The 27,937-nt window shown below is 36.3% G+C and overlaps 1 protein-coding gene and 1 pseudogene across 4 annotated transcripts in view; one reads left to right on the top strand and one right to left on the bottom strand.

The window, feature by feature from the left end:
- The window catches only part of ulk2 (unc-51 like autophagy activating kinase 2), a 33,586-nt gene extending 31,442 nt beyond the window's left edge, over positions 1-2,144 (bottom strand). For all 3 annotated transcript variants that reach the window (XM_084126829.1, XM_084126830.1, XM_084126831.1), the window contains exon 1: positions 1,104-2,144. In XM_084126829.1, coding sequence (XP_083982955.1) covers positions 1,104-1,193 — 90 coding nt within the window. In that variant the 5' untranslated portion in view covers positions 1,194-2,144. The remainder of the gene's footprint in view (positions 1-1,103) is intronic.
- Positions 2,145-3,934: 1,790 nt separating this feature from the next.
- On the top strand, positions 3,935-26,606 carry LOC311090336 (annotated as a pseudogene). The gene is made up of 20 exons (XR_014609632.1): positions 3,935-4,052; positions 4,151-4,260; positions 5,715-5,903; positions 5,981-6,212; positions 6,475-6,557; positions 6,647-6,855; positions 10,393-10,510; positions 10,999-11,140; positions 11,221-11,387; positions 11,457-11,556; positions 11,643-11,881; positions 21,690-21,860; positions 21,959-22,190; positions 22,850-22,935; positions 23,023-23,231; positions 23,565-23,911; positions 24,010-24,176; positions 24,269-24,368; positions 24,777-25,036; positions 25,812-26,606. The product of XR_014609632.1 is annotated as an uncharacterized misc_RNA (transcript).
- The last annotated feature ends 1,331 nt before the right edge of the window (positions 26,607-27,937 follow it).

The following is a 27,937-nucleotide window of genomic DNA, read 5'->3' as shown; positions in this document are numbered from 1 at the left end:
ATATAACATAGATATAGTGATTTTTTATATTTTTAAACCAAAAAAAATACATATTGTGCCTTTAAGAAGGGGAAAAAAAAATCTATTTAAATCGTGAATCGGGGGGTTAGGCCATATCGGCCCAGCCCTAATAACCGGATATATCTTAATTGTTTCTCCTATAGACGCCAATGACATTACATGGAGAGAAACTGAGAAACTGGAGATGTTGCCTGCTTCTCAGATGTTTCACCTGAGAAAATAGCCCAGTAACCTCACAATTGTCTTCACTAGAGATTCAGAAGAGATCTTAATAAAGTCTTATCTACAAGTAACTATTTATAAAACACTAGTATCTATCCCAATTGTTTCTATTAAAATTTATTTCAGATTTATAAGGTTACACTTTATTTTAAGGTGTCAGTGTTACAGTGTAATTATATTTAAGTACTAAGTAATATTAACAGCAGGCTTCTTAACAGGGGTAGGGTTTGGGTGAGGGTTAGTTGCATGTCATTTTGTCTAATTTACTGTTACTATGGTAAGTGCATGTAACGTATGTAACAAGGACACTGTAAAGTGTTACCTAATCTAATGACTAGCTACTAAAATGAAAATGATGCTAGTTGATACTGGACTAGCCATTTAAAAAAACACTAGCCTACATTAAAAAATAGATAGGCTAGTTAGGTTTAGGCAATAATGTTAAAACGGCTTGCCATTTTCTCATAACACCAGTCAGTGCGTTATTTTTATTTAGGCAATGTAAAAAATAAAAATAAAAAAAATAATAAAGCAGAAATCATAACTGTCTTTCCGCCCAAAGTAGACCGGTCAATATATTGACGTCAGAGACGGCTTATTCGCGGAGGCTGTTTTATGAATGAATGACTCCAGCAGTATGTGACCTATTCTAGCACACCTTACATAAAACAACCCACGGTTTCTAAGTAAGGATTGCTATGACTCGCACAAGACGTGAAAAGCACAATGCATATATATTTGTATATATTAGAAAACATTTATTCTATGCAAATTTGACATTTAAATAGGCATACCCCACTTTAAATGGGATGCATGACAAGCATGGCCCAGATCTGCAATGATGCTTAGCGTTTATTTACCTTTTTATGTCTTCCCTTGAAGACGACCGCAAAGGCTCCGTGTCCGACGAGATCTTTTCGGCTGTATTCAAAGTCTCCCACCGTCTCCATTTTTTTGGCAAGTGTCCTGCTGTGATACACTAGCTTGTGATGGAGAGGTTGTCAAGTTCTTCAAACTCTCGTTAATCCAGACGACGACAGTCTGTTCAAGAATCCTGTCATCCCCAAACTGTCAATGCGAAGGACGACTTAGTACATTTGAGAGTTGACTAACAACTGTCTGGCTTAAGTAAGAATCAAAACAAAGGAATCGCTAACGTTAAATGTGAAGTGTCATATATAAGTTAGCCTATGCGCAGGATGTTTCGCTGTCACTCTCTGACCCAGTTAACAAGCCATTTCGCAAAATAGCTTGATGAAATGGCTATTAATCAAACTCAAACCTCTCGAGCTACATGATGTCAGTTCAGTTTAAAAGCAAAGAAAGGGGCTGCAAACCCCCTCTCCCTTTTATAGTGCCTCGTTAGCTCAATAACGGCGCGGTGGGTCATTGAGTTGCCCATCGCGAGCTGGCTAAAATGACAGCCAGAGATTTGCATTTACAATGTAGCAGATTTTTACCATTACAATTTAGCAGGAAAATCGAAATAAATAATATCTAGATGTGTAACGACATCGATTTTACATTTTAGAATAGCAGTATCGCCTGAATAATAGCAGGTCAGTTCACAAAATAACTGTTCCGTTTAATGCCGTTCTTCTTCAACGATATTGTGCTCTTCTTCAGATCCATATGATAGCTGTGTACACCATTTCTTCAGTTCACCCCTCTGTCCTGCTTTCGATTTCGCGGGACAATGGAGGAAAACATCAGCGCTTCACTTTTATGAAACGCAGGACAAGACGTTAAAAGCAAGATCCGTTAGGTGAGGGGAGTTTAAGCTTTATCTTCTGTTCGTTCGGAGAAGTTGACCGTGATCACAGCTTGCTTTGCTGCATTACAATGACACAGAGCTCTTACATGAGGAGGCTGTCATACTGTGTTCCTCCGCGCACGCGAGTGCATCGTCCTCCGCCCCGAAGGATAGTCCCGTTAGCTAACGAAAACAAAGCCAGAGCTCTGCAAGAAATCAGAGCATGCAAATGAGAAGAATATTTTAAGGACGCTGTAAAAAGAAAAAAAACGGAACAGTGTTTTTTCCATAAGAAAGAAAGAAAGAAAGAAAGAAAGAAAGAAAGAAAGAAAGAAAGAAAGAAAGATTGATTAAGGGGAAATATAACTCATATGACCAAGAATACGCACTTTAAATGTTTGTTGAATAAGACTGATAATTACAAAGTTTGTTGCTAGGCTCTAGTGCTAATTTATCTTAAATGGTACAAAACAAATATGACAGCGCTTGGTGCGCCCCCTGGCGGCGGCGACCTGTATGAACAATATAAACCTAAAGATATTTACCTTGGACAATAAAGAACTCACTGGCATCCTCTGGCGGTAAAACTCTGCAAAAACTTTTTTGTCTTGTTTTCTATTTTCAAATATTTATAATAAGTAAGGTAAGTCCTTTTACAGTCTTTTCGTTTCACAACACACATGTGCTCCCAATAGCCTAATCACAACACAACAAAAAAAATTCACACCATAACCAAATACAGAAACGTGCTGCAAAAGTTCACAACACAACCGAATATACATTGTCAAATTTTTGTCATGTTATGTTTAAATTTTCATAAAGAAAAGTTTCATAAGAAATGTTAGGTAATGCAAGGTCCAAAGTTTTAAAGTTGATACACTCACAGACAGATAACGCACATTTTAAAAGCTTTTTTGTAAAAAATAAAAAATAATTATTTGCAATATATTTATATATAGACAAATTCATTTTTGCAATGCAGCATCTACATAATTTTTGAGTGCAAGATATATGATATACTGTAAATCATAAATTTGAACAAATAACATTGATTTTAACAGTGAACATGTCTCAACATGCCTTTCACATGTGAGGCATCAAACTAAAAGGGCTGAGGCTGTAACAGGCATGGATGAGCCCTTCTCCAGTGTCACTCTATGGTCACTTTAGCGTTGGAGAACAGCATGATTGTGGTTGTCAGTTTCCAGAAGTTGTTATGAGATGATTAATGGGAATGCTGGCCTACCTCTACAGTAATAAGGTTCAAGCACCATTTATTCACTTATATGCAATAATCCACAGACATGATGTCCCTCATTACCAGCTTGCTTTGGCTAGACTTTCATTAATCCAACTCTGCTGCATTTTCTGCTCTTGTTTTTATGTAGCCTATATCATTCTCTAGAGTTTACACACCATAGGGATGAAACTTGAACTATAGCAGAGACTGAATATCACAACAGCTGATATTTGCATCATATGTTAGATCAAAATAGATTTTAGTATAATTGAATTTGAAAGCAGAAAGGTATTGCTATGAGAAATGATTAGCCCTCACAACAAACACTACACTGATACCATAGAGGAAAATGCATGGTACTTTGTGAGACTAAATTATTACCATATATTAATATATCAAATAGGCCTATAAAACAATAATAAATAAATAACATATAATAAACAATAAACATGATATAACCCTTATACAATGTCTATAATACAGATCTACTCGGACAATTATACATCCACCATAGTTGGCGATAAAACATGTCTCCTTATAAGGGCAAGTCTAATTAATGTAATATTATTAGGCCACAATAACAAACAGCAGACCTTATTAACTATTTTAAAATAATTATCCAAACATGTCATACTGCTTTTTTCACTGTAACAGTGGATGGCGTGTGATGGCGTGCAGTGTCTGAAACGTCAATAATAGCCAGCGAAAAAGTAGAATGGCAATCAGGGATCAAATTCCAAACGGCATTTTTGGCACTTCGGGAATGGAACGGGACATGATGACTTCTATGATGATATGATAAAAGTGGGCGGGCAGGTAAGATATGTCTAAATTTACGTTTTCTCTCCCTATCTCATTTTACTCTTCGCAATATATATTTTAATTCAAAGTCCGTTTCTCAATGTCATTTCCAGGTGTAAATTTTCCACGCCGCATCTGAGCCAGATCGTACAAGTGGTCACGTGGTACCTGGTACTTTTATCAGCACTGAATGACAGGCTACGTAGATGGACCAATCAAAAACGTTTGTAATTAGTAGATATAAAGAAATCATTGTAATTGTTTTATAGGGATCGTCGGGCCGATGTCCAATAGCATCTCATGCACAGTTCCTTGGAATTGGTGTAATTAAAAGATTATACTCTTTAGAATATCCATATCTGGGGCCAGACACAAAACACGATGAGATAAGTGACTCGATGGAGCATTGGGCTCTCTGAGCTTTCATGCGCCTCTTCAGGTAGGTAACGTAGAGAAGTATGTTTGTTGACAGTTTATAGTATTTACCAGGTATTTACATGTGACTCCCATAGCCATAGGTGCACCTCCCAATGACCCCGACGCAAAATGATGATGTCATTTTATGTTGACGTCTCAGCGTTCAGGTAATCTGTCTGTTTCAGAGATGTTTGGCATCGCACAATCTTGCTGATAATAATTATCGTACGGTTCAGTTCGAATGTTTCAGTCGTCAGAGATTACGAATGTAAAATGCAAAGAGAAATTGCACTTTAAGTGGTTACTGTGTCAAAACTTTACAGAAGAATAAACGTGTTTTCCAACTTTTAGGCTAGTAAAAAACGTATCAAATTGAATTGCTTTTGAACTCAAGTGTTTCCTAGCTTTAAAAAAGATTTAGAATTTTCTCTCTGATGCACATAACTTTGTAAAGCAGCAGGTTAACATGTTTAATCATAATTTTCTTAATGTGCTGGTTATGTAACTGAACTAATTATTCAGGCTATTTTGTTGTCATGTTTATTCTATTTCTGGAATTGAAGTCATGCCCAGCAGTTGACAAAACCGAGGTAAAACTGATTAAAACATTTTTTATCATCAGTCATCGTGGTGAATCAAAATCATAAGTAGCACTGCAAACAATTAATCACCTGCAGGAATTATGTAAGAGATCCTCCTCCTAGAAAATCCAACAAGAAAAGATGATTTAGCGACAACATTATAATTGAAATAAACTGAAAAATTAATGTAAGTGCTTCATCAAAAGTACAATTTACACATTTCTGCTTATAAACCTTCTGGCTTTCTTGCCTGTGGCTTCTGTTGTCAGTGTATTACCCTAAATGCATTTGGTGAACAAAGGCTAAATTATGTTCTCTGGTAATTACCTTAGAGTCAGACCAATGTGCTATGTATGTTTAAGTTGTTAAGTATTTTTTAAATAATGATAACCTACAAAGTGAACTATAGTACTCAACTAAAGTAAAACTTTCCCAAACAAACTTATAAACTATAGGCTAGCTATGATTGCTATACAACCCTGGGCATCAGCCATCAAAAGTAACAGGCGTGACATTGAAATCTTTCAGGTAAATTTCATAGGAATACCTAATGTAAACAAAGTAAAAAATGTGCAAACGTTTTAAAGCTTTTTCCTTTTTTTCACTATTCTGTCCCCAATTATTTTAAGAATGCTTTTAACCTGTTCAACTTTGTTTTGTGAATTATTTCTGCTCATAGACTCACAGTCTAGACTGACTTTCTAGAATGTCTCGAGAACAGCTGGCCGTTCAGCAGGCCAGGAAGGCTTTCTTGACTGGAGGATCTAAACCCCTGGAGTACAGAATTAAACAACTTAAAAACCTACACCGATTCATTACAGAAAGAGCACCAGACATTACTAATGCCCTGAGAAAAGACCTCTATAAGGTGAATCAAAATTGCAATCTCTGCTTGTTTTATTTGGATGAATCTTTGTATTTAATTTGATGGCTGTGTCTTTATAGAGTGAAAATGCAACACAGATGTTTGAGATCCTTGGCTTGGAGGGAGAAATCAATCTGGCTGTCAGCAATCTGGCTAAGTGGGCAGCTCCTCGTCCTGTGAATAAAAACCTTCTCACCATCTCAGATGATGTGTACATACAGCCAGAACCTCTTGGTGTCGTGCTCATCATTGGGGCATGGAACTATCCAATAGCAGTTACCCTGCAACCTCTTGTGGCTGCCATCGCTGCAGGTAAAGCATAAATCCACCTTTTGTTGACATCATCTTCAGTGTCATGCGATTATTGGTTTCCCTGTAGTTTTCCACCAAAATAAAGCTCTATAGATTCTATTATTAATATTGTGTGTAGTCATATTGAATGGGGAATAAGGTTTTTCTTCTATTGTCATTAGCTTATCATATGCTGTGTGGAGATCAGACCCAACCATTCACTAATATTCTCTTTATCTGTAAACTGATCTGTAAACTGCCTCTGAAATGTTTGATTCTGTAGGTAATGCTGCAGTGGTGAAACCATCAGAAGTGAGCTCTCACACAGCCAAAGTTATAGAGCTCCTGCCTCTCTACCTGGACCCTGTAATGCTTTATTCAGTGGCTTCTTAAAATATGATTTTTATTTTATTTTACTTCTTTAATTTATTTATTATCTCTATTAATGTGTTCAGGAGATGTATAAAGTGGTGACAGGAGGGGTTCCAGAGACCCAGGAGCTGCTGAAGCAGCGTTTCGACCACATCTTCTACACTGGGAACAGCACTGTGGGGAAACTGGTTATGGAAGCGGCAGCTCGTCATCTCACACCAGTGACTCTAGAACTGGGTGGGAAAAGCCCTTGTTATATTGACAAGAACTGTGACATCAGAATTGCCTGCCGGTGAGTTTGCCTTGAGTTATATAAACTGTGATGGATTTTTTAATGAATACAATAGTAAACTGTATATCAAACTATCCATAATTCTAACATCTAAACCTTACTTCCCCTTTTAGGTTTAACATTCTAACACTTTGAACCAAATGTACTAAAACGCTCTGTTCTTTGCCTATTGTGTTATGGAAAATTCTGAAGTGCTGATGATGACATATTTGCATTGTCTCATGACACACTGAGTAATCAACTGAGTTCTTAACCCTTTACTTGTGTTTTTTCTTATGTTTCGAGATGTTTTTGCTTGTGTCAGTGAGAGAGGGGAAAAAGGGAAGGGAAACTTGTTTAGTGGCGGTTCTACATTGAATTACATCCTGGGCAAGATTCAGGGCAAAATTCTCGAGCAAAATTCTGCACAAACAGTTATATTTTATTATATATTTTAGAAATGCCCCAGAAATTTCAATTGAATTGCAGTTTAAATTGAAATCAAAAGACCGTAGGATTATGTTTTATACAGCTAAAACAGCCTGGGGTCAAATTGACCCCAAACATAATAGGAGGGTTACATAAACATGCCCTTACACGCTAAATGTCTGTCATTACACGCTATATTAATCTAACTTTCAGGGAGGAACCATTAGCTCCTTGGTTACTGCCTCGAATTCTATGCATGGCAAACTTTTAGTTATGACTTGTTAAACTATACTTTGTCATGAAATAGAGTTGTAGCAAATGCAGGGGGCGCCAATTTACCAATTTCCCATACAGTGAAATGATAGATAATAGAAAACCGCTTCGCGGCACAGAGGATTATTTTTATTTTATTTTTTAACTGCTAGTGCCGCCCCCCCATGTGTCATGAAAAAATGCCGCCCCGAACGGCTGCCTGGTTTGCCCATGCCAAAAACCACTTCTGGGCTTGCTTTTACCATTTGAACCAATCATATTGATAGAAGGTGACGTGTCTGTCTCTATCCTATAAAACCTGTTGTATTCTTGTTTGCTGGTGGGATTCTCTCTGAAATTTGTCTGAGATCTTCCTTCCGTGCTTCTCCTTGGGGGAGATTCTCTGAGAATTGCTCGAGTATTCTCCCGGCTGTGATTAAAGCATTTAAAGGACATTTGCTGAAGTCTGTCTGGTTTTGCTGCGCAGCAAGTTAGTTAGGGGAACAAGTTAGAGTATAGGATTAGACCACTCAGCCGATGTCGATGTGTAGATGCGCTTCATGCTTTCAATATGGAACTAGGCAAAGCTAGACAGACTTTCTTCTCAAATATTATAAACAGTAATTTAAACAACACACGCACTCTTTTTGCTACTGTAGAGAGACTGACAAACCCCCCAAGCCAGATTCCCAGTGAAATGCTCTCAGACAACAAGTGCAGTGAGTTTGCTTCTTTCTTCTCTGAGAAAATCAATAATATCAGAAAGGTGATCAGCACATCCTTGAGTTGCCCTGGGGTTAGACAGATCAAACCACCTGAGAAAGTAGTTACTATGTCTGACTTCAAAGAAATTGATGGCAAAATTTTGGAAGAAACCGTACAGCACCTTAAAACATCAACCTCCGCTCTTGGCACACTTCCCACATCATTTTTCAAAAGTGTGTTAAACAGTTTAGAAGCAGATCTTCTAGAAGTGGTAAATGCTTCACTTCTCTCTGGGAGTTTTCCAAACTCCCTGAAAACTGCAGTTGTCAAGCCCCTCCTGAAAAAGAACAATCTGGATAAGACCATATTAAGCAATTATAGACCGATCTCAAATCTTCCTTTCATAGGCAAGATCATTGAAAAAGTTGTCTTCAATTATGCTCGAATGGATACTTTGACAATTTTCAATCTGGTTTCCGGCCGCACCACAGCACAGAGACAGCGCTCATAAAGATAATAAACGATATTCGCTTAAATACTGATTCAGGCAAATTATCAGTGCTGGTACTACTCGACCTCAGTGCTGCATTTGACACTGTCGATCATAACATACTTCTTGACAGGCTGGAAAACTGGGTGGGGCTTTCTGGGATAGTCCTAAAATGGTTCAGGTCATACTTAGATGGGAGAGGTTATTATGTGGGTGGACATCCATGACGTGCGGAGTCCCTCAAGGCTCAATTCTTGTGCCACTCCTGTTCAACCTGTATATGCTCCCAATGAGCCAAATAATGAGAAAGAACCAAATTGCTTACCACAGCTATGCAGACGACACACAGATTTACTTAGCCCTATCGCCTAACGATTACAGCCCCATTGACTCCCTGTGCCAATGCATCGATGAAGTCAACAGTTGGATGTGTCAAAACTTTCTTCAGTTAAACAAAGACAAAACTGAAGTCATTGCATTTGGAAACAAAGATGAAGTTCTCAAGGTGAATGCATACCTTCACTCTAGGGGTCAAACAACTAAAAGTCAAGTCAGGAATCTTGGTGTGACTCTAGAGTCAGACCTCAGTTTCAGTAGTCATGTCAAAGCAATAACTAAATCAGCATACTATCATCTGAAAAATATTGCAAGAATTAGATGCTTTGTTTCAAGACAAGACTTAGAGAAACTTGTTCATGCTTTCATCACCAGCAGGGTGGATTATTGTAATGGACTCCTCACTGGCCTTCCCAAAAAGACCATAAGACAGTTGCAGATCATACAGAACGCTGCCGCCAGGATTCTAAGCAGAACCAGAAAATATGAACATATCACACCAGTCCTCAGGTCTTTACACTGGCTCCCAGTTAAATTTAGGATTGATTTTAAAGTATTATTACTGGTATATAAATCATTCAATGGCCTAGGACCTCAATACATTGCAGATATGCTCACTGAATATAAACCCAACAGATCACTCAGATCACTAGGATCATATCAGCTAGAAATACCAAGGGTTCACTCAAAGCATGGCGAGTCTGCTTTTAGCTATTATGCCAGCCGCAGCTGGAACCAGCTTCCAGAGGAGATCAGACGTGCTCCTACAGTAGTCACATTCAAATCCAGACTCAAAACACATCTGTTTAGCTGTGCATTTACTGAATGAGCACTGTGCCAATGTTCGTCCGACTGTTTGTACTGTACTGTGTTTTATTTTTTATTTTTCTAAACTGTTTTAATTATTCTTATTTCTTTTTATTATTTTAATTTCTTCCATGTAAAGCACTTTGAATTGCCATTGTGTATGAAATGTGCTATATAAATAAACTTGCCTTGCCTTGCCTTGCCTAGGGTACAGGATTAGACCACTCAGCTGACGTCGATGTGTAGACGCGCTAGGGTATAGGGTTAGACTCGGCCGACGATGATGTGTAGACGTGCTGGAATATAAATATTATAGGAAACTAACGTCAATTGTAGACGAGACCCAGGTAGACTTAGGTCAGGTGCGTAGGAGAAAAATCTACCACAAAACCTAAAGCTAAGTAATTATGTAGTAGTTTACAAAAAGCCCAGGTGAGCTTGAGAATAATCAAGTTTGATTCCTACTTGGTGTATGTGATAACTAATTAAGAAATAATAATTAACAAATTTATTCAACAATGTTCTTCTTACACCATTAGTCGCATTACTTGGGGAAAGTATATGAACTGTGGTCAGACCTGCATTGCACCGGATTACATCCTCTGTGAATCCAGTATCCAAGACAAAGTGATTAATGAGGTCCAAAAATGCATCCAGGTATGCATTTAGATTTTATTGCTCTTTTGACAATGTTATGTATGTTTACATGCACATTTTGTCAGTCCGAAGGAATCCAATCTGATATCAGATTCTCAGTTGTTTATATGAGCCCTAAATTTTGATAAACTTTTGATAAAATATTCGTTTACATGTGCATTACATGATGTATTTCAAACAAAACTTCCTTGCATGCGCATAATTGCCACCGTGATGAGCTACCGTGAGCATAATTGCCATTTTTGCCTTGATGACATTTGAAAAACTTTTTTAGCAATTTTTTTTAGTAAATTCAGTCTTCAATCTCCACTGACCAATTCATAAAACGAAGGAGGAAATAAACATTTGCACGTTCATAAGATGTAAAAACGTATGTAAACATACGCATCACTGCACAGTTGAATCTGATTGAGAAAATGGTAACTGATTACTAACGGATTATTTGGCTGCATGTAAACGAAACTACTGTCTCATTTATTCACTTACAGGAGTTTTATACGAAAGACCCCAGGAGATTTGCAGACTACGGACGGATTATTAATCAACGGCATTTTAAGAGGATAATGGCACTTCTTGAGGGTAGCACAGTGGCAATTGGAGGAGACAGTGATGAATCGGAATGTTATATCGGTATGTAACCCATGTAGCAGAAGTTAAGGAAATATGTTATGCTGTCATGACCATGCGTTTATTTTTCCTGTGTGCTTCAGCTCCTACTGTTTTGAGGGATGTGGCATCAGGATCCAAAGTGATGCAGGAAGAGATCTTTGGGCCAGTTCTGCCCATCATCACTGTCAATGGCTTAAATGAAGCCATTCAGTTCATCAACGAACGAGAAAAGCCACTAGCACTCTACGTTTTCTCTTCCAGTAGTAAGGTAGGTAGAGTGATGCATTATTTCCACCTCCTGTAAAACGGCAAACAAACAATTTATATTTTCTCACAGGTCATTAAACAGATGATATCAGAGACGTCTAGTGGAGCGCTCTTAGCAAATGACTGTCTGGTGCATTTTACCATAAGTGATTTGCCTTTTGGTGGGGTTGGTGAGTATCTTTATTCATTTTCATGGTTTTCTAAGTCAGCTGTAAATATGTACACAGGCAATGGATTTATTGTGTAATTGTAACAGGGAATAGTGGAACTGGTCGTTACCATGGCAAATATGGTTTTGATCAGCTGAGTCACCTTCGCAGCTGTCTTATTAAGAAGCTGAACATGGAGGGAGTGAATCAGATGCGCTACCCACCCCATACAACGGAGAAGTTACGCTGGGCCCGTGTTTTTTTCTTAAAGCAAGTAAATCTGGCTCGGTGGCGTCAGATGGCGCAGGTTGCTATGCTTGTTGCGCTGGCGGCCTTTGTGGTGAAGGTGAGATGTGCTCTCTCTCTCTCTCTCTCTCTATCTATCTATCTATCTATCTATCTATCTATATATAGTACAGGTCAAAAGTTTGGAAACATTACTATTTTTAATGTTTTTGAAAGAAGTTTCTTCTGCTCATCAAGCCTGCATTTATTTGATCAAAAATACAGATTTTTTTTTTAATATTGTGATGTATTATTACAATTTAAAATAATTGGTTTTCAATTCATTATACTTTAAATTATCATTTATTTCTGTGATGCAAAGCTGAATTTTCAGGATCATTACTCCAGTCTATCACATGATCCTTTAGAAATCATTCTAATATGATGATTCATTATCAAAGTTGGAAACAGTTCTGCTGCTTAATATTTTTTCATAACCTGTGATACTTTTTTAGGATACTTTGATGAATAAAAAGTAAAAAAAAAAAAAAAAGTAAAAAAAAAAGAAGCAAATGTTTTAAAAATAGAAATCTTTTGTAACAACAATATACACTACTGGTCAGTAATTTGGGGTCAATTTTTTTTCTTTCTTTTTTTGAAATAAATCAATTTTATTCAGCAAGGATGTGTTAATTTGATAAAAAGTGATAGTAAAGAAGATTTATATTATTAGAAAATATTTTTTTATTTTGAATAAATGCAGTTCTTTTTAACCTTTTATTCATCAAATATATTAGGCAGCAGAACTGTTTCCAACACTCATAATAAATCAGAATATTAGAAAGATTTCTAAAGGATTAAACTGGATGCCACATGTGACACTGAAGACTGGAGTAATGATGCTGAAAATTCAGCTTTGCATCACAGGAATAAATTATTTTTGTAAGTATATTCAAATAAAAAACTATTATTTTAAGTTGTAATAATATTTCACAATATTACTGTTTTTTTTCTGTATTTTTTTATCAAATAAACGCAGCCTTGATAAGCATGTTTCCAAACTTTTGACCTGTACTGTAACTATATATATATATATATACAAATATATATATATAAACAGTAGTCAACATTTGAAGTGGATCAAAAAAGTTAATTAAAGTTGAGAACAGGTATTGTTCAAAATTCATGTATAACTTTGATGAAATGTTTTGATCCATATATATATATATATATATATATATATATATATATATATATATATATATATATATATATTATAATGTAATATTGTAAAATATTTTTTACAATTTAAAATAATGGTTTTAAGAATTTAAGTTAAAAAAGAAAATTGCAGCATAAGAGTTACTTTTTGCCTCCCTAATAGCTAGTAGACTCAGAATATGAAATTCTGTTATTAGTTAATATACCTTGAAATATCTGTTTTATTGTTCTTAAGCAGATTGTAAAATAGAGACATTTGCTCTTTAGTCATGAATGTCGTGCCTTGAATGGTCTTCTTATTGTAAAACATTTTATGTGAATTTATTTCATTTGTTTTGTGCTTTGCAGAGGTTCTTGAGATGATGAACAAAGGACAACCTAAAGATTGTCTTTTTGACCCAGGGCTGTTGATGAATACATCTTTCCATGCATATTAAAGATGTTAATATATCCATCACTCACAATTTAGACAGAAGAGCATATTATGATCTTGAATATACACCCTTTCAGATGATTCATTTTTACTTGGAGTTCTGTTAACAAGTAAGCAATCATAATGGTGTACAATACTCTTGTCAGTGTTTTATACTAGCTTTGATTAATTGGTGATAAGCATTATGTAATAAAGGAAAAAGCATAAATCTTAGTTCTATGCCATGTGTAACCATCTGAATTATTTACATTTTTAATAATTAAAGTTACAATATATTTCCCCACGTTCTCCTATTAATAGTAGAATTTTGTGCATCATATTGAATAAACACAATTGAATGCGTTACAACCACTTTTGTAGCCATTCTTTAAAAGAGGTGGTGATTTTTCCCTCGTAAGTGGACGTGTGTCGCGTGGGTTTAGCCGTACCGATGCGCCGCCCTCTGATGTGATGAACATTGATAAATGCGGTTGTTTTGTTAAATCTAGTCTCCCTCGACGTCACTGCACCGGAGCCGTTACAGATTCAGCACAGTCACGAACGATTTTATGTAAGTATTAGACAGATATGAAGTTGGTTTATCTTCCCCGAATGGTTGCATGACCTTTACAAACAGATTCCTTAATGTTTTATACATTTACTGTTTGCACGCGATCGACTGTATAAATATGAAAAAATATGCTTTAGTCTCGTGGCATGAACGAGTTTATGTATCTCCGTAAACAAGCAGTGAACTTTAAACTCTTTTCATTCCACCGGTAACATTTGTGACTAACTTTACTTTTGAGTTTGAGGAGTCTAAAAAGAGGTGTTAACCCTAACATGACCAGAGCTGTTTGGCAACGATTTGTAAAAGCTCCATAAAGCATGTCATACTATAAACGTTCGTCCATATCATACTTAAAGGCTCTTTTATTGAGAATAAATGTGTATTATCAATCAGGATAACAATACAGAAGAAAATAAGTTATACGCTTGTGTACCATCATTGCTGCTATACACACATACAGTATACATAGCCTACATACATGGGTGTTTCTGCAACTACGGGCACTTTTAAGTCCCAGGAGTGAAATTTTAGATTTATGTTAAAATTTGTCATTTGATGTTTCATAAATATAAACGTAGTGTCAATACACACCTTGACATAAAAAAATAATGAATAAATAATATTATTTAATGTAAAATTATGAAGCATTTATAGGTCCAAACACCATTTTTGCTCATGTCCCACACCCGTGGTTTCAATGTTGAGATAGCTGCTACAAAATTAGCTCATTCTTTTACAATATGACATTATTTCAAATGGAATTGTTTAATATACAGATTCATTTACAGCATCTTAAAATTCTTTGTATTATTTACTGATCATTTTTATTATTTTTTAATCTAAATGTGCCTGTCCCACACTTTTGAGTCCTTACCGCAACAATGAAAAAAGCTTTTATTATGAAATTTTATCAAACACAAACAAGTCTAGTTTCTATGGAAACAGAAATTATCACTTGAGCACATTGCTGACAGACTGGGTCACCACACTACCTCACTCACAAGATACCAAAAAAATAAGGTAAACATCATCTTTTCTGCTCTATTTATTGTGCGTCCTTACCATTCAGCTTAATAATTGTGTATTTTTGAACTACATTTTAAAAATAAATGTATATTACTGTTGAATTCATGTATATTAAGATGCTAAGAGTCAAAACTAATGTGGTAGGCCTTGCTAGCTGCCAATTAGCTAAAATAATAGCAAAAATGTCATTTCCGCAACATGTCTTTACCACAGCAAATTTAGGTGTTGCGGTAAAGACCTTGTGTTGCGGTAGAGACAAATTCAAGGTTTACTGTATAGCAAATTACAAATATTCAGTATATTATTAGTACTGAAGTATATATTAGTATATATATAAACATGCCATTTTTTACATAAAAAAAAATAATTTTGTCCTTACCGACACAAGATGTCATTACCGCAGCACTGCTGTATTTTCTTTTTTTTTCACATTTTCATTTGCAAAAAAATATTTTTACACTTAAGTTGAGATGATTAACACATTGAAATTGCAACATCTGTCATAAAAAGTTAATTGAACAATTATCTTTTGTGTGTATGGAAACAATTGACATCTAAGGTTACTGTACATTTTTTACATGGCATAGAAAAAAACATGAAATTCCCTATTTTGTATATTATTTTTATATATATCAGTATTTACAAAACTGCATCAAATTTGAAAAAGCTATTTAAATATATTACATTTTTTACAGAAATTACTAAAGAAAAATGTATAAAATGAACGTTATTGTAACGTTGCGGTAAGGACACTTTTTAAGAAGATGACCTGAAAAACATAAAAAATAAACATGTTCCAGATTAAAATCTTAACGACTACATTCTATTTTGTGTAATTTTTTATGTATTACAGACTGTGATGGTTAAAATTGAAATTCATAGAGGTTGATTTTTTTTTAAATTTGGATAGTCAGAAGTGCCCGTGGTTGCAGAAACACCCATATATAATAGAGAGAGAGAGAGATAGATATATCAGTGGTGTGCGGTGGTGTTTTAAAATGAGGAGGCAAAGTTCTCACATTTTTTATAACCCTGGGTAAACTTGAGTGAATAAGTAAGCAATAGTACCTTATTGCTGTGCTGTATTGTGAATAAGTCACGGCTGAAGGGCATTGTTAGCCGACAAAAAGTGAAAAGGAAATTGGGTTTCAATATTAAGAAGGAAATAATAATCATTAATTTTTCGACTTTGCTTAGGACACACATGATTAAATACCAACTTAGATAAAAATCAGTAAACATCCAACAGGGAAGTGCAATAAGTGTAATGAACCAGAAAAAGTGGAACATGTTATCAAAAACTGCATAGCATATATACAAATAAAAAACATGATTTTAAGGATAAGTTGCAGGTAATGAAACATAATATATATCATTATAAAATCTCTTGGCTAAAAAATGTGCAATAAACTCCAGCAAGATAACGTCCTTTTATGCATAGATATTTATCTACAAATAAAGTATAATGCGGCAGCAAGGTTGCTGACAGACACAAAAAAGAGGGATCATCCCCTATTCTGGCCTCATTACTCTGGCTACCAGTTCATTTCAAAATAAAGCACAAGGTACTTTTGTATACTTTTAAAGCTCTGCATGGACTGGCACCAAAATATGTTTCCGAGCTTATGCATTTTAGTTGCTCACAGAGATCTCTGAGATCCCAAAATCAGCTGCTCCTTGAAATTCCTCGGCCACACTTAAAAAGTAAAGGAGATCGTGCTTTCTCAGTCGCTGCTCCTAAGTTGTGGAATGGGTTACCAATGTTTAGCAGATCCTCTACCTCTGTAAACATTTTTAAAACTCGTCTTAAGACATAGGCTATTTGTTTGATGAGGCCTTTGCTACTTTGTAAGGACCGTTAGGCTTTGATTTGATGTTTATATTAGTATTATTATTATTTTCATTTTTATATTGTATTATTTCTTTCCTTGTATTTTACTGTGTTTTATCTAATCCGTTTGAAATTGTACAGCACTTTGGTACACTTTAAGGTGCTTTATAAATAAACTTTGATTTGATTTGATTTGATAATAATGGGAACATTGATCTTGAAATGAGTTTCGTCGTGTTACTGTCATAACCGAATGTTTTTTGGATGCTGAATGGAGAATGACTGAGGAGAGATAAGTTTCCAACTTTAACTTAATGATTTAAATATTCATTTGTATTTCACATTAAGCTGAATGGCTTCAGACGTCTTGGAATATAGTGCACGAAAACTTTTTGGTGCTTTATGTCGTGGAAAAAGTAACTCAAATCACGGAGTTCCAGATGCAAAGAACTTAAGAGTTAATTGGTGGAGACAATAAAGCCAAGATGCCTGCAGAACATCTAAACAAATATGGACGTAGTGTCCGTGACGTCACCCGTAAATTTCTGAAGAGCATTTTTGAAGCCCAAAGTGGGCAGAGCTGTCAGTCGCCATCTTGTCAGCGCGTCACTGCACGTCACTCCCAGATAACCGAAAATGGGCGGGATTAGCTGAGGTGAAGTGACGGCTAACCTTTTTTTTTTTTGCCACGGCACACCACTATATAAAAATATAACAAAATTGCACAAACATGCATTGCTTCAAATGACATTTAAGTAGTTTTAAAAGTAGTACTCACATTTAATGTGAAAGCTTATGTCAGGTAGGAACACAATAAGTATGATGTTGTTGGTGATGATAAAACGACAAATTTACATATCGTCACGGAAATGATACATATCGTCGGATTCCGCTGTCGGGCGAAAACCGAATGACAGATATAATTTGTCTGTCAATGGAACAGCCGCATCTGAGGCAGTACGTGCATCGCATTACGTTTTCATTAACATACAGGATATAAATATGGGCACTCCATTTTCTTGTTGAAATATCATGATCAAAATCTCCTGATACAAAAGATGAAGCACTATGCACAAGATATTTAAAACACTAAATGGGCAAAGACTAAGGCCCAATCCCAATTCTACCCCTTACCCCTTCACTTTCCCCTTCCCCTCTGTTTTGCGCCTTCACGTGAAGGGCCCTACCTCGATTGTCTCGATTCTCTTTTGGTTGGAGGGGTAGAGGTAGGGGAAGGGCCAGATCCGATTCTGCTTATCAATTCCGATTCTTATCGATTCCTAATTTTGATTCCAATAAGGTAAAAGAAAAAAAACATATCATTCAACATTTATTTTAAGTCTTATTGCAAAACATTTCATTGTAGCTGAAAATCATTAACAACAGGCTTAAACAAGGAACACTGCCTATGGTTTAAAAATACCATAGCAAAAACAGCTAGTCTAGCTAATGTAAATTTTAAGCGTTATTAAAGACTAGTAAAACACCCAGTAATTAAAAAAGGACAAATAAAAAAAAATTAGCAATCGCAACAAATAAATACAACTGAACAAAAGATATGATTGAAATAAACAATGTTTTACGATTTTCAGGTATTCAGGTTAAAGGCACACTATGTAAGATTTTTGGATTAAAATATCCAAAAACCACTAGAACAACGTTATATATTATGTTGATTTGTGTACTTCCAAATGTTTCTAAGAATGTTTAAATCCAGAGAAATAAGCCGTTTTAACCAGGAAAGGACCATGCATTCCACTTGATTTCCATTTTTTTATTTTGTAGAAACTATGGAAACACCAAAGATGCTTTAATATATTATGTGTTTTATTAGGCAGCAGCCTCGTTCCTCTCGTAACGTTTTCATAACGTTAATAAATCTTTAATACATTACCGGTCATCCATGAATATGATTTGTACTCTCCACCGGCTGTAGAGGTGAAGACAACAACTCCCATGATTCTGCGAAATTGAAGCATCATCAGGCTACGCCTTTGTTTTGAATTAGCGACCTCTAGCGGCAAAAAATTACATAGTGTGCCTTTAAGAAACTATAATCAAATTTAAAATAATACTGCACTTAAATATACATTACAAATATAGTTACAAAAGTTACTCAGTCAAGAACGAGTAAATTTTCTCTTTGTCTTTTGTTTGATTAGTGTTGTTATAGAAACAAAAGCAGGATTATTAGTGCTGTCACTTTAAGAGCTGCACAGATCTGCAAGCGTGAAGCACAGAAAACAGCGTACGATTCGCCTTGTGCTTGAATGGTTTAAAATCACATTAAAATCCCTTTTTCTGTGAGCGCTTTGGATGTGCTTGCAGCACAGAAAACACTTTGTGAGTCGTCTCGCGCTTGAATGGTTTAAATTCATACTGAAATGCACACAAGGGAATCGATAAGAGGAATCGAAATTTTAATTTTATAACAAGTGTGTGCAGCGCATGGATATCACACGTACGACGAGCAAACGTCGGCCATGTGATGACATTATTCAGGGACGGAAAATGACAAGCAGCAGCTTCTAATTTGCTATTAACACAAAAGTATACAGAGATAAAACTACGCAAATATCGATAACAGTATCATTTGTTCAGAAGCTTATCGGTAGACCGGTATTGACCCAATTATGTACCCAACTGTTCACACATCCTACCCAATCAATCATCTTTGTTCTTGGCTCCATTCTTAATAGTGGTGAGCTGTCACCTGGTTTATCATCAAAGCAACATATGATGTTTTATTAACAAAGTTCGGGAGGAGCACGTTCAGATAATTAACACAAGTGGAGAGCACTCAGCAATCAATGGTAAGAGGTATATATACATTCAGCAGTCTCACCTCAATCCATTGACAGTTTTGCAGCATCCCCCACCACCCTTCTCCACGCTTTTAGTCCTAACACTTACATAGGGGGGGAGTACTCTGGGTTCGGGCCAAACTCCGAGCTCGGAGCCCTCCCCCCGGATAGCACGCCAAATACGCATTAAACTTTACCCCCTCAAATTGTATGTAAGTGTGAACTCGTGAAATACACTCACCTAAAGGATTATTAGGAACACCTGTTCAATTTCTCATTAATGCAATTATCTAAACAACCAATCACATGGCAGTTGCTTCAATGCATTTAGGGGTGTGGTCCTGGTCAAGACAATCTCCTGAACTCCAAACTGAATGTCAGAATGGGAAAGAAAGGTGATTTAAGCAATTTTGAGCGTGGCATGGTTGTTGGTGCCAGACGGGTATTTCACAGTCTGCTCAGTTACTGGGATTTTCACGCACAACCATTTCTAGGGTTTACAAAGAATGGTGTGAAAAGGGAAAAACATCCAGTATGCGGCAGTCCTGTGGGCGAAAATGCCTTGTTGATGCTAGAGGTCAGAGGAGAATGGGCCAACTGATTCCAGCTGATAGAAGAGCAACTTTGACTGAAATAACCACTCGTTACAACCGAGGTATGCAGCAAAGCATTTGTGAAGCCACAACACGCACAACCTTGAGGCGGATGGGCTACAACAGCAGAAGACCCCACCGGGTACCACTCATCTCCACTACAAATAGGAAAAAGAGGCTACAATTTGCACAAGCTCACCAAAATTGGACAGTTGAAGACTGGAAAAATGTTGCCTGGTCTGATGAGTCTCAATTTCTGTTGAGACGTTCAGATGGTAGAGTCAGAATTTGGCGTAAACAGAATGAGAACATGGATCCATCATGCCTTGTTACCACTGTGCAGGCTGGTGGTGGTGGTGTAATGGTGTGGGGGATGTTTTCTTGGCACACTTTAGGCCCCTTAGTGCCAATTGGGCATCGTTTAAATGCCACGGCCTACCTGAGCATTGTTTCTGACCATGTCCATCCCTTTATGACCGCCATGTACCCATCCTCTGATGGCTACTTCCAGCAGGATAATGCACCATGTCACAAAGCTCGAATCATTTCAAATTGGTTTCTTGAACATGACAATGAGTTCACTGTACTAAAATGGCCCCCACAGTCACCAGATCTCAACCCAATAGAGCATCTTTGGGATGTGGTGGAACGGGAGCTTCGTGCCCTGGATGTGCATCCCACAAATCTCCATCAACTGCAAGATGCTATCCTATCAATATGGGCCAACATTTCTAAAGAATGCTTTCAGCACCTTGTTGAATCAATGCCACGTAGAATTAAGGCAGTTCTGAAGGCGAAAGGGGGTCAAACACAGTATTAGTATGGTGTTCCTAATAATCCTTTATGTGAGTGTATAAAACCCTATTTTACAGTGTCTTTTGCATCAGTGTGAAGTATATATATACAGAGATATATACGGCTCTTCATAATAAAACATCTGATGTTCCACAGTGGTTGGTACAGCTGGCTGATGAAGTGAGCTTCTGAAGTACACTTTGTGCACTCTGTGACCTAATGCCTTCTCTGAGGTATTATCTAAGGCCCTCTGAGTTTTACACAAAGTGTCATCTTTCCTTCTGTGCTACCCTTTTGAAGCTCTGGGATAGGTTTTTTCTTACTTTACAATCACTTCTCAAAGTCCTCTTGAAACCACAGACCCTTATCTTTTGCAGCCTTCCACACAGCCCCTGTAGGAGATACTAGCCAATGGTGATTATTTTGCCAGTGTGTCTATCTGAGGAGTAAAATACCTTTATTTCTGAACTGAAATGGCCAATGAAAACTCTAAAAAAAAACTGAAATAATTTTAATGTTGACACTTTTATCAGCTTTGGAAGACTCCTGCTTTATATAGATTATCAGAACTGGCTATCCTCTATAATGCAAATTATATTTATTCTCTTTTCCCATTGCAATTTAGTTGACTTAAAAAAAACGTTTTATTCTGCTCAAACCTATAGGAAAAGTATAATTCAGGCCTGTACAAATGGAGAAGCAGGTTGTGGATGGGTTGAGGGAGGTCTTCCAGTCGGGCAGATCCAGACCCCTGCAGTACAGGAAACAGCAGCTCAGAGCCCTGCACAGGCTCATCACTGAACACCAAGCAGACATTGAAAAATCTCTAAAACAAGACCTCAACAGGGTACGGCAGCCATCCTGAATTATCAATGTTTCCTTAAACTTTAAAAATCATCTCTTTTAGGAACACTTTTAATCCTTATTGTCACTGTCATCAAACAGAATACGTATAACACTTCACTCTTTGAGCTGATCGGCATTGAGAGTGACATCAAGTTGGCAGAGAGTGACTTGGCAGACTGGGCAGCTCCTCGGCATGTGAAGAAGAATCTCAACAGCGCAGCTGATGATGTTTACATAAAGCCTGAACCTTTGGGTGTTGTGCTGATAATTGGACCCTGGAACTACCCTTGGGCCACGGTCCTGCAGCCCCTCGTCGGAGCCATTGCAGCTGGTACTAGGATCTTTTCTTATTACAGCCAACATGAAACTTTGTGTTCAGCCGTGCTACTTCCACAATGTAAACCACTTACAAAAAACTGAACAAAATGTAGGGTGAGACTTGATTTTGTCTATTGAGAATTGATTGGAATATAAAAGGTTAATAAATGTAGTAGGAGGTGATTATAGCTGATAAAGAGTGTTCAGTCATGACAACTTTTATTGATAAGAATGGAGGTAGGATTGATCTTGGAGGATTAGATCTGCTATGTTGCTACTGGCATGAGCTAAGTTTACTGCTGAAACTTTCCCAGAATTACAGGGATTAGTATACATCCTTTTGCTGCAGCAAGGTAAAGTAGGGAGAACCCCCCGTTACAGATCTAGACAGGTGGTTCTGGGTAGGAGGAGGGCTAAAGAAAATTCTTATGGCCACAATACTTAACTTGACGAGGTCGGGACGGAAATTAAAAAGGTTGCATAGGTTGCGAGACTGGAGCAAGTTATTACATTTTGAAGGAAGATTCAAGACTATGCATTTGCATTTAGAAAGTAAATGGTGTCAGTTTTTATTTCATGTTGACTTTTAATCTCTTTTAGCTCATTGGAGAAGAATCACCAACACCAAATGAGATTTCACTCCTACACAGTTTTCCACTTCTTTTTATTTAGGTAATGCAGCTGTGGTGAAACCATCAGAGCTGAGTGAGCACTCTGCTAGACTTATGAATGAACTGCTTCCTCTTTATCTAGATAAGGTTCATGAACTCTTGTTTTTATAATTCAGTCTCATGTTTTTTGTAAGTTCTTTGAGAACAGCTTGACAAACCTTTGAATAATTTTAGGAGATGTATAAAGTGGTGACAGGAGGGGTTCCAGAGACCCAGGAGCTGCTGAAGCAGCGTTTCGACCACATCATCTACACTGGGAACAGCACTGTGGGGAAACTGGTTATGGAAGCGGCAGCTCGTCATCTCACACCAGTGACTCTAGAACTGGGTGGGAAAAGCCCTTGTTATATTGACAAGAACTGTGACATTGCCGTGGCATGCCGGTATTATACAGTTTTATGTTAAAGGGATAGTTCAGCAAAAATAGAAATTCTGTCATTTAGTCACCTTCAACTAATTCTAAATCTGTTTGAATTTTTGTTTCTATTCTGTGTAATACAAAATATTTTGAAAAATGTCTCAGTGTTGTCACTGTCAATGGGGTACAGTTTTGTTTTGGACCCTATTGACTTTCATTTGAATTCTTCATGAGGGTGAGTAAATGATGACAGAATTTTCATTTTCACTAACTCTTTAAATTCTAAGTAATTTAAAGCTTTTGGGAAACAGATAATCAGTTAAAATAACAGCTTTCCAAATGTCCACCTTTATATCAGACGAATAACCTGGGGGAAGTTTGCAAATTGTGGTCAGACATGCATTGCACCTGACTACATTCTGTGTGAGCCAAGCATCCAGGATAGGATAGTTAAAGAGATTCAAAAAACACTGCAGGTGTGTACTTTTCTTTCTTTTGTATTAAATTGTGTTACATTCCCACGATGGTAGTTAGACATGATCTAGAATCTTAACTCATTTCAGGAGTTCTACCAAGAGGACCCTAAAAGCTCTCCAGATTATTGCAGAATCATTAACACGCGTCACTTCGACAGAGTATTAGCTCTGATGAACGAATGTACAATTGCTCTTGGAGGAGAGAGTGATCGCTCACAGTGTTACATAGGTAAGGGCAACTATTATTGCCAATAATAAAAGAGTGAGATTACTTATAAGTTGACTTTGATCAAGCACATTTTTAAAAAAAAAATTCTTCCCCACCAGCTCCTACAGTTCTAAAGGATGTTTTGCCCCATTTCAAAATCATGCAAGAAGAAATCTTTGGACCGCTGCTGCCCATTGTCACTGTTAATGGCTTGAGTGAGGCCATCAATTTTATCAACACAAGGGAAAAGCCTTTGGCGCTCTATGTGTTTTCCTCTGATAAAACGGTATTATTTTGATTACCAATGTTTTTTGGAAGGCAGACATTCAAATTTCAAGTCAATTTCAATATCTCTAAGTTAATCTTTGTTCCATTTAGGTGATCAAACGAATGTTAACAGAAACCACCAGTGGAGGAGTTACTGCTAATGATGTCTTGATGCATTATACTGTCAATTCCTTACCTTTTGGAGGTGTGGGTAAGCAAACCAATTACAAATCACTCAAGAAAAGTAATAATGGTAAAATAATGGTAAGGATTAATTTTGAATATACAACTTTTGATATAGAAACCGTCATTTAAATTATATTTTATATATAATGAAGTGATATGATAATACATTTTTCTTTTCTTATAACAAATATCTTAATGTTTTAATTATTAAGTGATTATATCTGTATGTATAAGAAATCACTTAGATATAAGAATATATTAGAATATAAGAAAATAGAAATCACTTATATCACTCAATTTTGGATAAATATCAATGTTAATATACAACTATTGAATTAATTAAAGAAACTATATATATATAGTTTAATTTCTTTCTAATGATATATTGACCTGTTTGTCTCAACCTCTCCATTTGTCTCTCTTTCTCTGCAAGGAAACAGTGGAATGGGCGCATATCATGGGAGACACACGTTTGACCAGCTGAGTCACCATCGTTCCTGTCTCATCAAGTCTTTTGCTATGGAGAGTTTGAATGACGCACGTTACCCTCCACTAACAGCAGCCCGACTGAGCAAGGCCAAGTTTTTCACGCAGCATCACTTGTGCAGTTGTAGTGGCGTGTGTGTGTGGGCTGTCATCGCCACCATATTGGCAATTGGTCTGCTTGTTGGCTTAATAGTTGTGCTGATTCAGGTAAAAGGTTTTACTGCTTATACCATATTGTATACCATACCATAGAGATATAATACCATATTTGGTTATTACACCAAAGAGCATTTTAGGGAAGAAAACCTTACAAATATTATTAAAATAAACACGTTCCTATTTTGGGGGCCTGAAAACTTTTGAAAATGGGATTACAAAGTGCAAGTTTTTGTCAATGATACCATTCTCGTCTCTGTGTAAACTACGAAAAACATGAATTTGTGCACATGCGTATTACAGTATGTGTTCAGTCTATAAGTACGTTGTGTTTCTTTACAAAATGACATCGCCAACTACTGGCCTGGCAGCATAATACTGCGTTTTTAGTCATTTTCGCGGATCCGTGTGAACGCTGGATCGTTTTGACAACGTTGTCGTCTGTACGCGAAAAACTCAACGGAAAAGTTTTAAATTTTTAGTACATCGTAGTCGTGTAGGCTAGGCCTAAATGTACCTTTATTATTGAAAATTTAATAGACATCCGGTTACATTTTTTTGCATCACTATTTTGGGTCTCCATTCAATTAGGCCTATATGTAATGTTCCATTGTCATTTATTCCATATTCATGCATTTTTGTGGTTTTGTACTGTTCAGAAATGTTAAGCGATTGAACTTTCTGTCACGGTTTGTCTGTTCGGTTAATGAGCCTATTTTCCAACAGTCTGCCGCTTGGATCACACTTTGCTTAATTACTGATTATTATTCCATTGCTCTAACAATGCGTCATTGTTTATAATCAATGTTCCTTTCTACTTTCACAGAAGAATCCAGTTTGAAGCAACGGATCCCTCTGCATACACTGCTGTTTATTTTGTCACTTCTGAAACACTTTTATCGTTTTTATCATTTGTACAAATATTGAATATTTGTATCATTCTCATACAAAAGTGTTTAACATGTACATTTACTTTCTAATTGATTTAAACAAACATTTTTAAATACTCTTAAAACACAAACTACATTTTAATCTTCTAAATACAAGTAATGAGATTTGTCTATATGGCTTTTCCTACTTCTGTTGAGTTTGTGCTGTTGAACTGCTGAATTGTACAGAATCTGCACAGTTGGATATTCTAAATGGGCAAGTTAGCATTATTCCTGTCATGCAGCAGTACAATGCTTGCATTGTTCTTGTTCTCCAGCTTATCTTCTTTATGCAGTGGACGTTATGGAGAGCTTTAGCACATGAGCTTCCATGTTTTTTTATTTCAGCAAGCTTTTACTCATAATGATGTCAACAAAGAAAAGATTGTTTATTAACAAAAATGTTGATTGTTTGATTCAGTGATGTTGCAAATTTGTTTTCTTAAAGCTTTATTATAGTCTTGGAACAAATGTAACACAGGCTTTCATAAAATTCAGAGCATGAGTTCAGAGCAAAATGCCAATGAATGATTATTGCTAATGCTACTGCTTTCCACTAAGCCACTAGTATTGGTAACAGGAGTTAGTAGTATTGAAGTATTTGACCCGTACAAACTCCATGAACGCAGATGTAAGATACAAACAGTGTCTTTCTTTATTTCGCTCTAAATGAATAAACATTGCTTCCAATTAGCTTCCTGTGTCGTCTCATTCTTTCAAGTTTACAGCAACACATGAAGTCCAACCTTGCAGATATAGCACACACATTGTCCATAGCCCATATTGTTCCTTGAACGTTACTCTTTACCAGTGAAGCATGGTTAAAGCACCATTAAGCTTAGTCCAACACATTATAATCAATAAGCACAATCAGTGTATCCTGTACGTTCTTGCACAATCAACTGTGTGCTTCCCACTACCAAAACATCTGTTGTCTCATTAAACAGGTGTCCTTAAAGGATTAATTCACTAAAGAATTGAAATTCCCTGATTATTTACTCACTCCCGTCATCCAAGATGTTCATTAATATAAAAGTTTTTTTTTTTGGTAGGTATGTGTGAATAAAGAAAAAGTTTTTTATTTGACTAATAAATGACAATAACGTTTTTAGTATTAAACAAGTTTTTGACAAATTCCTAAAATATTTGTGTTTTCTCTTTATTATGACAGGTGGTCTAATACATTTGTTAAGCAGTGTATATTTAGAATATACACTGGAAATACACTGGAATAAGGAAATTCCTCAGATTTTTTTTTTTTTTTGTTATTGTTATAATGTCTCTGTTTAGTCTAAAACAATGAATATCAAAGATCTACCATGATAGTAGGTAGTATGATCTCTGGTTATGTGAAATAGAGAATGTCCAATTATTTAAAATATATTAGAGCATTTAAAGTTATTATTATCTTGTGGATTTATTATTATTTATTTTTGTATCTGATGTTGATTTAATTTTATAAGTAACATTCATTCAGCCTGATATATTTGGCCTATTTTTTCAACTCGATTTCCATACGATTGCCTTCAATATTCAGCAGATGGCGCTCTCTTACAGTTTAACATCAGTTGTAAAACAAGAGGATGACTTTATTTTTACACCAGAAATATGTTGGGTTAATTAAATCAACAATTCAAAGCCATTTTCATCAGTCTGGTTATTATTAGCCCTTCTGCTGCACCACATGCTTCTTCACTGCAGTCATAATGAACATGTAAGTGTCAAACACTCCACAATTGATAAAGTGGATTACACTTTCTGTGAAATTAGGGCTTTTTCCCCCTTCTTTAAATGAAAAAGCTAATTACTAAACATAATAATGCAACCCCAAGTCTGTATTTCATTAGGTTTGGTGTGACATTCTTCCTTAGGAGTCAAGCCAACATTCCTCCATTTGTCCATTTTTTTTAGCTTTACATTTGCCGTTACACAATCTATCTGACTTAAAGCTAATACATATTTCATTCACATACTGTAGCTGACAGCAAATGCACATCTGCTATAGTTTGTCAAGCTGGATGAT

The sequence above is a fragment of the Abramis brama genome (genome assembly GCF_963993115.1).
Source record: "Abramis brama genome assembly, chromosome: 10".
Classification (NCBI taxonomy): Eukaryota; Metazoa; Chordata; class Actinopteri; order Cypriniformes; family Leuciscidae; genus Abramis; species Abramis brama.
This window is presented reverse-complemented; position numbering and strand designations above follow the sequence as displayed.